The 11972-nt window shown below is 46.9% G+C and overlaps 4 protein-coding genes across 4 annotated transcripts; 2 read left to right on the plus strand and 2 right to left on the minus strand.

The window, feature by feature from the left end:
- Window positions 1-131: 131 nt before the first annotated feature.
- Window positions 132-1065, minus strand: SERLADRAFT_458466 (uncharacterized protein; the record flags this gene model as incomplete). The annotated part of the gene is made up of 4 exons (XM_007314195.1): window positions 132-499; window positions 619-819; window positions 876-917; window positions 977-1065. 3 exons carry the CDS (start codon window positions 907-909, stop codon window positions 279-281), a joined length of 456 nt encoding a protein of 151 aa, XP_007314257.1.
- A 243-nt stretch (window positions 1066-1308) lies between these two features.
- Window positions 1309-2246, plus strand: SERLADRAFT_433950 (uncharacterized protein; the record flags this gene model as incomplete). The annotated part of the gene is made up of 5 exons (XM_007314196.1): window positions 1309-1327; window positions 1387-1438; window positions 1496-1951; window positions 2010-2120; window positions 2174-2246. The coding sequence occupies 5 exons, from the start codon at window positions 1309-1311 to the stop codon at window positions 2244-2246; spliced, it is 711 nt and encodes a 236-aa protein (XP_007314258.1).
- A 145-nt stretch (window positions 2247-2391) lies between these two features.
- SERLADRAFT_413254 (uncharacterized protein) lies at window positions 2392-8959 on the minus strand (the record flags this gene model as incomplete). Its single annotated transcript, XM_007314197.1, has 16 exons — window positions 2392-3897; window positions 3950-4029; window positions 4084-4124; window positions 4177-4625; window positions 4676-5288; window positions 5344-5433; window positions 5493-5634; window positions 5685-5846; window positions 5900-6602; window positions 6655-7638; window positions 7695-7856; window positions 7909-8048; window positions 8140-8238; window positions 8296-8355; window positions 8413-8769; window positions 8819-8959. 15 exons carry the CDS (start codon window positions 8600-8602, stop codon window positions 2560-2562), a joined length of 5253 nt encoding a protein of 1750 aa, XP_007314259.1.
- Window positions 8960-9765: 806 nt separating this feature from the next.
- On the plus strand, window positions 9766-11394 carry SERLADRAFT_458476 (uncharacterized protein; the record flags this gene model as incomplete). The annotated part of the gene is made up of 10 exons (XM_007314198.1): window positions 9766-9895; window positions 9956-10040; window positions 10097-10166; window positions 10232-10322; window positions 10377-10520; window positions 10580-10671; window positions 10731-10914; window positions 10970-11117; window positions 11180-11199; window positions 11253-11394. The coding sequence occupies 10 exons, from the start codon at window positions 9838-9840 to the stop codon at window positions 11282-11284; spliced, it is 924 nt and encodes a 307-aa protein (XP_007314260.1).
- Between the last annotated feature and the right edge of the window lie 578 nt (window positions 11395-11972).

The following is an 11972-nucleotide window of genomic DNA, read 5'->3' on the forward strand; positions in this document are numbered from 1 at the left end:
TTTTCACCTTTTTTTTTCCACATTTCACGACACCAAGCATGAAACACATTGTGTAATTTACAGCATTTACCTATTTGGACAATATACAATACGCACCTTCAGCTTCAGAGAAACACTGATAATCAGAACGATTGATAGGCGAGTGCATAATCATACTTTTGCATTGTAAGATCATAGAAGATGAATACTTAAGGCTACATGCGAAAGCCAACCATCATTTTCCACACGAAGCGCAACCCTATCACACCCATGACCAGTATCTCCATATAACAACACACTCATGCAATGAGGGTCGAGGCGGTCGACGAGTCGTATTTGAAGGTGGGGGGAATCTGCTGCTTGGTCTTGTAGTAGCGAGCAAGACGGTGGATACGGGACTCGATCAAGATGAGACGGAATTTAGAGTCCTTGTCCTTGCGGTTGACCTCAAGATGCTTGCGCACGGCCACCGCCTTTTTGACGAGGTGCCAAAGGTCCTCTGGGATGGATGGTGCCAATCCTATCCCCAAACAAAAGGCATATGAAGCAACAAGAAACCCAAATCAAAGTCGGAAGAAGAGTGTGATAGCCACGGCGCATGAATAGAAACGAAGGGAGGGATAAGATAAACACACGCACCTTGAGATTTGAGGATACGGAGGATTTTGTTTCCGGTGACGAAGCGCACTTGGGGGATACCGTGCGAGTCACGGAGGGTGACACCGATCTGGGAAGGGGTAAGACCCTTACGAGCCAGCTTGATGATGTGCTCTACGACATCGTCAGACGATGTCTTGAGCCAGGAAGGAGGAGAGCGCTTGTAAGGAAGGGCGGAGGACGCTGGGCAATGATATCAGTCCATGGAAACATATCATGCTTTTTGCAATAAAACATACAAATGCCCTTTCCGGGAGCGTGCATGCGACCCATGGTGATTTCTACGAGAATTTCTAATTAGTAAAAGCGTAGCATTATATCTCTTCAATGTGACACCTACAGATTTGGGGGATGGGACAAAGGTCTTGAGGATGTTTTGTCGCTGGGGCCGTTGGACGCGTTGAGGATCGAGGGAACCTTCGGTGGCGCAAGCCAAAACAGAATTGTGGCTGAACCGGCTATACAGTTGCAAACCTTATTTGGATCCCAGCCACAGGTCTCGAAAATGTGCGCGTGTTTATACAAGCCTGAAAGGCACCTCAGCAAGATCAAGACCATTCAACGTCGTTACCGCCGACGGTGACTAGGCCCATTTTCATTATCCAAGGTTCGTTCTAGTGCTGCAGTATTGAAAATAGCAGCAAGCCTGACATATTTTCTTTTCGTTGCAGTATGAAATTCAACATCGCCAGTGCGTTCATGCGTTCATCTACAGTTTATATATGCGCCAGTACTGACCATGTCATCCAGACCCCGCAACTGGGGCCCAAAAAACCATCGATCTTGATGATGAGAGGAGATAGTAAGAGCTTTGTTGATTTTCTATTACGTCCTTCGTTGACTTGCTGGTTTCTGTTAGCCGTATCTTCTACGACAAGAAAATCGCTCAGGAAGTTCCAGCAGACAGCTTGGGGGATGAGTGGAAGGGTTACATTTTCCGCATCACTGGCGGTAACGACAAGCAAGGTTTCCCCATGAAGCAGGGTGTCCTCCTGCCTTATCGTGTCAAACTTCTCCTCGCCGACGGCCACTCCTGCTACCGCGCTCGCCGCACTGGAGAGAGGAAGCGCAAATCCGTTCGTGGTTGCATCATTGGTCCCGATATCGCTGTTCTCTCTGTCGTCATCATCAAGCAGGGTGAGAACGATATTCCCGGACTGACGGACAACGTTCTGCCCAAGAGGCTCGGTCCCAAGAGGGCCACGAAGATAAGGAAGTTCTTCAACTTGACGAAGGAGGATGATGTCAGGAAGTACGTTGTCAGGCGTGAGGTCACGAGTTCCAAGAAGGAAGGCGCGAAGCCCTACACAAAGGCGTGAGTAATCTATCCCTCTGCAAGAGAATCGATGACGCTCAATTTCATTGCTCGTTAGTCCTAAAATCCAGAGACTGGTTACTCCCGTTCGTCTTCAACGCCGCCGTCACTTGCGTTCCCTCAACCGCCGCCGGATCGAGCGTCAAAAGGAGCAGAAGACTGAATTCGAGTTAGTATTTATGCACATATATGTTATCTCTCTATTACTGATGATTCTTAAAGCACGCTTATGCAGAAGCGTGTGGCCGAGAAGAAGGCCAAGGTTGCTGCTGTCAAGGCTTCGCACCACAAGTAAGCTGCTTCAAATCATACTTCAAATATCATGCGACCTCAACCATGTTTAAAGGACCGCTTAAAATGCTTCGGCAACTTCTTCGGATTTTTCAGCATTTTTCATGTTGTTTTTGCTTCATATGGTACTTCATGTCGCGTCATGCCCTCACCTTACCAATATCTCATATTATGCATGAACCGTATGATAAAGTCTATTGAAGCGAATTCTTTGATAACTGTAAGGATGGGTTCAAATGGGGTACGTTCTAGTTGACATGATGAATACTGAAAGCTATTCGAATGCAGTGATAATGGTACAAATGTATAACATCTAACTATGCCCACATGGCACGGTATTTTTCGTCGAACTCCTTGAGTGCTTCGTTCACAACTTCGTAAACCCTCCAATCTTTGTCTGTGACTCCTTTTGGCCTCTTGAAATCGGATAGGGTGGCTCCTTCACTCGCATCTAGTGTATCAGCGGGGTCAAACGATCCGTAACCGCTATCAAGGTCGACATCAGGGTCCTCCACAGCTGCTTCCTTCGACGCACGCTCCAAGAGTTGCTCGAGCACTCCTCGAACAGTCATCAGCACAAGGAAGAAGTCTTGTAAGAGATACCATATATCGCCTCGTCTGATACCATTTGCCTTGCTGAGAGCAGCAGTCTGCCCGTGGATGTAAAAGTCGAGTAAGTAGGCGTTTAGACCAAAGTGGCTGTCCGATGGTCCAGAAATGGCCGTGATATGACTGAATGAGGGGATAGCATGCTCGTTAAGATGAAGGCCTTGGCGAGCCGTGCGTGCAAGTTCTTGCACGGTCTGGAATTCATCTCCATGCCCAGAGTTTGCTACGAAAAGCGAACGAGCGGTGACAGGGATGCTGGTATCCCTCAAGTATGTACGGAAAGGTGTATCATCATCTCCAGAATTATCTGCCACGACTGGTCCACTTAAGGGTAGCTGGGAGTCCGATCCAAGTTTGTCGTGATGCTGAGAACCATATGTGAGCGCATAACCAACGAAAACGCGTAGAGTTTCTTGATCGTGCTCATTCAAGACTTGGCGAGCCTTCTTGTGAAGAGGAGGAAGCAGGACCATAGATGGTGACTTTTTGATGAGAAGAGCAACATTCTCGTCCGTGGTGTACGTTTTCGGTAAGTAGCGACGGCCAAATAGGTGGCACATGAGCAAAATGAAGTCCTTTTTAGCGTTTATCATGCTCGACTGGGCACATATTTTGTGCAGCACACCGTTTCGAAGTAGAGAGACAAGAGCAAGATTACTGGGTTCGGTGTAATACAGATGAGCAGCAATCCCAAAGAGGTTGAGTGGCTTCCCGCTATCGTCCAGCAAGTGAGCACGACGAAGATAGTCAATGCTGAAGCGCAAATGATGAAGGAGTTGGTGGCGACCTGCATCGGATCCAAAGCTAATGTGTGGCAATCGCATGAGGCCTTGCACGGCCTGTACTGCAGTTGGCGCGTAGTCGGAACCCTCAAGTAAGTTGAATAGCCGCAAGCTAAGGGTCGACGTCAGAGGGAAATTACCACCAAGGGAAGGAAGTTTAGAGAGTATCAGACGCTGCACCCGATCCATCGGAAGACCGTAGAAGACTACCTTCCCTAGGAGATCGAACCCACGGCGACCAGCACGACCAGCACATTGACGGTACTACACAATACTTATTACTTCAAACTCCCACATGAACGAATGGACGACATACCATCAGAGCAGTTAAGAATGGGGAGTCTCCACAAAATACCGACGTTTTTGCTGGTGCGTTGATACCAAGTGCCAAAGTGCCTATACAAGTATTAGAATACCAGAAACAAATGAACTAGTGTCTGCAAGACACACCAGTTGCGATCACAACACGCAAGAAACCTTGTCGGAACAAACTGAACATAATGTGTCAACATGCAGCGATTATGGGCCAAAAAAGATACTTACCTCTCAACTAGAGTCCTATACCGCTTGTTCATACCCGCATGATGAACAGCTATCCCTCTCCTAAGGCACTGTAGGGCCCACTCCGGGGCAGAGTTCCACCTCGACATTCCTCTGATATCGTCATTGAGGTCACTCTTGGAATAGGATGTGTGCTGTCCAGCAAACGAAAACTGTGGTTCAGGGTCTTCAGGATCGAAAGATGATTGCCAGGATCGCTCAGTTGTATCCATAGAATCAGGGGCATCGGGGTCTTTCTTGACTTTCTTCGCTTTCTCTGCTTGCCGTTCGCGGTCTTTAGCACGAGCTAACCAATTTTCCCACTCGGCCATTTTGCGCTTGTGTTCCGCACTGGTGGAACGCCATCGTCCTTCCTTCTGTTGAAGGGCCTCCAAAAGATCCTGAGCCATGATTTCACAGTCCGTTCTGTCAAAGGAGAAGAGGATGGCAGGCTACGACAGAACATATGAGAATGATAGTCATAAAAGTCTCTTGAACTTACAAGGTCATTTTGTGCGTGCAAGTCGCATACCAGCCTGATTAGATTGCGCCGGTAGAGCAACCTGTCTGGTTTAGCATTCAAGGCGTCACTAGACAGGCTCGATAAACGGCTATCCTCCAGAGAGTGGATAACGCGAGACAAAGGCGATGATTTATCTCTCGGGTCAGACGTCGCTATCAAGGTCGATAACACTGCCTTCAAATCGGCCTCATAGTTGATTACATCAATTTGTTGCAGAAGCCTGTTGGAAGGGAAATAACGACCAGGTTCCAAAGACCCCAAATCACTCGATATTACGTCGCGACAGGACATCAGTGCTTCGTATAATGCCAGAGTATCTGAAGCCTCTAAGGAAAGGTCCGGAGGTAGAGACCGCGTGCCAAAGGAAAGTGTAGTGACTGGATGGAGAAACCTGAGGCGTTCGGTGGAGCGATAAGAATCAAGACCTTGAAAGGTGTCGCGGGGCTCATATTGAAGGGCGTAGAAGAATTTTCGCAGATGCGAGTATCGATGAGGATGGTGAATAAACCTGTGCTTGAAACCGCGAGTTTCTTGTACGGATTGGAGCCATTTATTGAACAGCTCAGGCGAACCAACAGTAGCGGAGAGACCACTGCAAACAAGATAGAATGAGCACAAGCGGGTAAATGTGAACATTGAGCTCATACATAATGGGACAGGGTGCTAATAGCAAAATTTGCTCCCAGACGGCACCACCTTCTTGTTGCCCAATGGAGTGAATTTCATCGAGAATAATCCTGACAGCAATAATTCAAGGACTCGAAGAACTGGCTAGATAAACGACTACAAAACGTACCGTTTGATTCGCGGTGTCCAAAGTTTTGCCAAAGGCGGAGATAGAATCATGGTAGCCAAAATTTCTGGTACGGTTATGAGAATTTGACAATTTTGAGGGTCATGGACTCGATAGTCCCGCGTATGAATGGCCCAGCAGCTCCCTGAGAAAGAATATTTAGAATCTATCGCAGTCAAAAGTGAAACAACTTACGTCCATTCAAGTCCTTACTGAAACGAGCATAAACTTCAGCAGCAATTTGAGCAACAAGAGCTTTAGTTGGGGCAACGTAAACCAAGATGCCATTGTCCGAATCCCTCAAGACTTTTTCCATAGCGTAATAGGAAATGAAAGTCTTTCCTGCACTAGTAGGAGCTGGATACTAGAGGTGAGAATGCGGCAAATAAGCATTTGCGGGCATGACTTACCAACGACGAGTAGGGATACATTCTGATCAACGCAGTCAAGGACCTCACGTTGCCATGCGTCAGGTTTGAAAGCTACACGCTTATCTTCCTGGCTGTCCATACTCCTATCCATAAACTCTCCGAACAGCCGCAATTGCCAGGTTATGGGATGTTCCTGTATATGCATGAACTCATGTAACGGAGCTTTCGTCTTGGATTTGAGGAGTTTGATGAATTTGAAAGATAAACGCTGTTCATCTTTCAGGTCAGCTGAGCTGCCTACAGCTTCAAGATAGTCGGACAGTCCTAGGGAGATAAGAACGCTGGTCAGACATTTAACTACTTCACTCGTCGCATGCCCTATTTCGATAGCCTCTTTGACAATACGCATGATAGCGACTGTATATTTATCTCGTGTAGTAGCTGATTCTCGTCCTTGTTCATCAATCCACAAGGACAGGAGCAGATGGATTTGATATAGACGGATCTCTGCCGCGAGAGCAGGTTCTCTGCTCCTGGGATTCCGGTATAAAGTTTGAACATTTTGGGCCTGAGTGGAAACCGAAAGTTTGCCGAGTTCTGCCAGTCGACCAACCCACCACTGGACGGAATCAGCCCCTTGTTTCTGGGTCTTCTTATCCGTGTTTTGTTTTCGAATCTCTTCCGCTTTCGAGAGCGGTTTTGCTTTTCCTGCCTTGACCTTTGGGGCCTGAGAAGGCTTTTGCTGAGAAGAGTCAGACGAAGCAAGAGAAAATGAAATGACACTGCGAACTGACTTTTGTAACAGGCTGCGCTACACGAGAGCCAACGGGAGGAATCTTGATTTGCTCGAGGGCAGCTCCCGAAGCTCCTGTGAGGGTACCAGCCTGATTCTGAAGATTCTTCATGAAACGCTGGTCAGAACGCAACTTTCGTTGTCGTTGCCTCTCATCCGTGGGCCTGGCATCCTCTCCACCGAGATGCTTCGGCAGGATTGCCTTGCGATGATTGTGCCAGTGTTGTGTGTCAGCAAAAAGTGTCCCTAGACTGAAATGTGAGGGAGTAGACTCGTCTTCGTCATCGCTTTCATCTTCATCCTCGGCAGCTACATGCACTACTGACAGCTCGGCATCGAATACAGGATTGCTGAATGGGAGGAGCTTTACGGGCTTTGACGTTGAAGAAACCTGCAGTTTTGTGGAAAGAGAGGAGATTTGAGAGGCAAGAGTAGAAAAATTAGGACTACGAAGTTTGAGATCTGCCCATATTGCCTCCACAGATTGAGAGATAACAGAGCCGACGAGATCTCGTAGTTGTTTTCCGTCATTCCGCACAAGGAAACAAAGAAGAGCAATAAAAACTCTGCCGTCGACATCGATGTCAGGGTTCAAGCTAGTAATAACGTCCTCAGCTGCGAAGAAAGCTCGTGGCAAAAATGACTGTGTCAACATCTTGACTAGTTTGGGGCTTATGGCCTCCACACGTCGGGCTCTCTCATGTGGCGTTAAAGTCTTCAGGAGAAGACAATGGGCTATAAATATGAAGAGCAACTCGTGGTTCGCGTTGGAATCGGAAGACAGGTAGACCTTGGCTAGCTTAGTAAGACTCGCTTCGATAGTGATCATCTCTTGACTTCTAGGTGTACAGAGAAGTTGAGTCTGGGAGGTGCGAGCATCGAATGCTGCTTCATCAAGAGCTTTAAGGCTCGCAGAATGGGCATCAGAGACAGAGGGTCCTTTAGCTAAGGATTCACGCTGTGATTCGTAGACGAAGGACGAGATCTGTATCAAGAACAATCGTTAGCAATGGTAATATATGATGACAACAATGATCTCACCCTTGAATCCCGGAACTCTGCTCCTCGTAGAAGTGTCACTGCTATGCCACTGGCCAGAAGATCAAGTAAGAAGACACGCTGACATAAGATCCTCTCTGCCGCCAGGCTGTCAATGTCTTTGGTTTCAAGCAGTCCACCATCGTTCATCATGACAAACATAGGCTATATGCTATATGTCAGTATCTTACACATATGCAAGCGGGGTTGGCCTCACCTTGGTCATGAAACAATATTCGAGCCACTTCGGGTCAGAGAGACTTTCAAATGTATGCACTCGAAATTCAAGTTTATGCAGATGCTTGAAAAGTAGTCTCCGCGCAAGAGTGCGAGATGCAAAAACAAACTGAGAACTGCCTGTCTGTAGCGTGAGGTGCTTATTCTCTGCGATTCCAGCTCTTCCGTTAGCCGGCTTGTTCGGAGGTTCATATATGCGGGGAATACGAACCTTCCCAAAACACGATATCGAAAACAGCTGAACGAGTTGTGAAATCGTTCAAAATGCGTTCCAGAGAATGTATAGCATGTAAAATCTGGAAACTAGGCTCTGTTACGATAGGGGAATCATTAATTGACCAATACTGCATTGCTGAGCGTTACTGACCATTTTGACGTGCGATAGCAAGAAGAGGATCGTCCAGAACAAGTTGAAGCAGTGATTCACCTTGAAATTCGGTCAACGTTAGAAGTTCCTCAGAGTTCAGATGAAATCGTGCGATACCATCAATCACAAACGGTTCACTTCCTGCATAATCACCCAGGAGATCCATCCACCTGGCTCTCCTACTCGTATCGACGTACCATTGTGAATCAACATGTTTCAGTGCCTGCTCGGCCGACAGAGATTTTGATTGAACATCGTCGCTGGATCGCAATTCTTCAGCAAATTTATCAAACTCCTCTAAATCCATGACTGGAGAAGTTGCTAGTGATATAAATCCGGGTCAGGATTACTTAGAAAAGTCTTCGTGGTTTTGGCTTCAAATATACTCGGCAAACTGCCTCGAGGTAACCTCACGAACGCGCTAAGATACTAGAACCCTTCACAACGCCCCAGGCGCTCACGAATTCGCGGGATCTGCAGGCTGAACTGAGATTGATCTTTCCTACAGCGGAAATCTACTTACCTGGCTGATGTTGATAAAAACGAATCTTTGGATCCCCTGCAAGCACGATGGTTGGATCCAAGAGGTGCACAATGGAAAGTTTGGCCGTCTCGGACATCGCCCGGCCCATTTACATTGAATATCAAGAAACACGGTTGCATTGCTTTGTTTGTAGGTGTCCGTGTTCATCCAAATTCGTATCGCTGTATGAGAATTGTAACTCCAAAGTTACTTGAAAACATTGCAATAGCGCAGCAAAAGTTGTTTCTAGGTATCAGGAAACTCGCTTTATTCGACATTATGTGCTTGTGGTACAGACATGGTCAGGAGATTCCGCCTGCCCTCGCCAGCATTTCCTTAACAAGTGCGGCATTTTCCAGACCAATTGAAAGTGAGAGAAACGGCGTTCATATTGACCCAACCATCATGATTTAGTTGTCATTTGCGACCTCTATTACTTCACAGCATATATAGCAAATGCTGAAGCTAAAGGCAAGGTTGGATCCGGAAGATGGTCGTGAAGCACTAGTAGGTTTCTCAAGTTTATAATCGCACACTTCACACTTGCGACATTAACCCAGCCTAAAAAGTACATCATCTCAACTACTTTTTTCGTTCGACCCCATAGAAAGCACTCCAATGGATATCGGCTTGTCACCTGCTCGTCCATGCTCTATTTTAGAACAACGCTCGGGGAAACCCCACCCCTACCTCTCGATGATATGAACGGCTGCATATTGGGGAGACTACAAGCTTTATGATCAGCGCATGTCCTCTTGTGCTGACTCTCAAGATCAACTGTCCTATGTCTTGTGCTGCACCTTTGCGAAATATCGGTGCAATGCTACTCGCTGTCAGTGTTTTCCCTCCGAGTCAATGTAAGACCCGGAAAACCGCCCAACTCCAGTGGTCGGACCGGTCGGACCGCGCTATCTACCCATTCCGCACATGAACAGTACATAAAGGCTGAGACTGATAGATACGAACTCTCGAGATCGAAACCCACTGCCTTCCCAGCAAATATCTAGTCCAGTTTCTCCATGTCAGTACCGCTTATCAAACTCAATAATGGTGTTGAAATTCCTGGAGTAGGCCTGGGTGAGTCGCATCTGGTACTATACACTGAATCGTTCCTCACCAATTTTTCATTTGATGTAGGAACTTGGCAATCAAAGCCGCATGAAGTCGCCCGTGCGGTGGAAGTAGCCCTTAGGTGTGGTTACAGACACATTGATTGTGCTTGGTAAGTGCATGCCCCACAGCTCACTTACATTAGCTATACTAAATACAAATCTACAGGGCTTATGGGAACGAAAAGGAAGTAGGAGAGGGCCTTCGGGCTTCTGGCGTACCGAGGTCCGAAGTATTTGTAAGTCCATGTTGGATTCAAACTTAACGTCCAGATTTATTATGAAATAAACTTCTTTTCGATAGATCACTAGCAAGCTCTGGTGTACATATCACTATCGTGTAGAGGAATGTCTTGATCAGACACTCGCGAACTTGGGAACTGACTACCTCGACCGTAAGTTACGACGTATTTACTTCGTCTTCTTCTAACTTTCTTATCTGGTTGTAGTCTACCTTATCCATTGGCCCGTGGCTTTGAACCAGAACGGGAACCACCCTGTATTTCCAACTCGTCCTAATGGTAACCGTGATGTCGACGAGTCAAGGCAGCTCAAGGATACCTGGAAATTGATGGAAGATGTAGCGAAGAAAGGTATCGCAACTTCTATGTTCTATGTTTATAAGCCATTGACCAGTCCCATCTGTCATCAGGCAAAGTTAGGGCTATCGGTGCATCGAACTTTTCTCAAAAGAAACTTGAAGAAATTCTGCCTACTGCAGAAATTGTGCCAGCTGTTAATCAAGTAAGTTACTCGCTACCTCGGAAGCCTCTTGTTTGACGTACAATAATTCTGTCTTGTAGTTGGAGATGCATCTTTACAATCCACAGTTAAAACTCGTCGAGTACCTGAAGTCGAAGGGCATCGTTCCACAGGCTTATTCACCTCTCGGATCTACAAATTCACCTTTGTTGAATGATGAAGTCGCAACTGGGATAGCCAACAAGTATTCAATGAAAACTACGGACGTGCTCCTTGGATACCTGCGTTCGTATATCTCCTTTACGTTCACACCTATAGAATTGACGAGGTACTTCTTCAGTCGCCAAGGATATCGTTGTCCTTCCGAAATCTGTCACGCCTTCTCGCGTCGAGGCGAATTTCGAGGGTGTCATTGCTGCTTATGGAAAATTGACGGCGGAGGATGTTGCGACGCTCGACGGTGTGGCTGCCAGTGGGAAACAGAAGAGGTTCGTGAATGGTTTTGACCTCTGGAACATGAAGATTAACCTTCTAACTACTTGCATTCTAGGCTGATCACGCCTCCATGGGGTATGTAGTCGTGTCGTGGTTATTGTAGTCTGTCTACTGATCTATTTTCATAGGTGTCGACCTTGGTTTTGATAACTGGCCGTGAAACACATATGGTGTCAAAGTTGTAACTTCGGGGACTTGTAGCAGAATATTAATGTATTATTTTTTTGGGTGAGCCATAACTTGCGACTAGGTGATCAACGACAGTCAAAATTCTGAGACTGAAGTCCTGAAAATCTGTGAAACTTTGAAGGCAGGGTAAGCGGCTTAAACTTCAACATGGTCGACAGGGGCAGTTTGAGCCTGGAATGTTGACCTGTTCTTGAAACGAATTGAAACACATGCCTTTCTATAACCGTCGGCAGCTTGGCTCCAGCATGTGAATGTGATATCGATTGCTTCCAGGGAGGTCAATGTATAAATGCCATGGTGATAGCTTTCGGATCTCAGACAGTTGAATGGCTGTCAACATGTCTACCGTACTTATCTTAGAGGCACCTTAAACTCTCGTAAACTTCACTCGAAATTTGAAGGGAAGCCACGAGGTTCTGGAGTTCTGGGAGACTAAGCTTAGAAACGCATGGCGACATGTGGCGAGCGCCTGGATGAAACATCCATAAGGACCCTGGCGGTGCATTGGCGTAAGATGAATGGATACAGGTCACTAGTAAGGGAATTCGTATCTCCCTAGTATAATCCGTCGGATAATACAGTCTGACTCTGTCGTCGCTCAGTCAAACACGGCGCTCCGAGTCGCTCTCTCTTCAACCTGGACCCACGGAACGGCAGAC

This window comes from Serpula lacrymans (genome assembly GCF_000218685.1).
Source record: "Serpula lacrymans var. lacrymans S7.9 unplaced genomic scaffold SERLAscaffold_2, whole genome shotgun sequence".
Taxonomy (NCBI): domain Eukaryota; kingdom Fungi; phylum Basidiomycota; class Agaricomycetes; order Boletales; family Serpulaceae; genus Serpula; species Serpula lacrymans.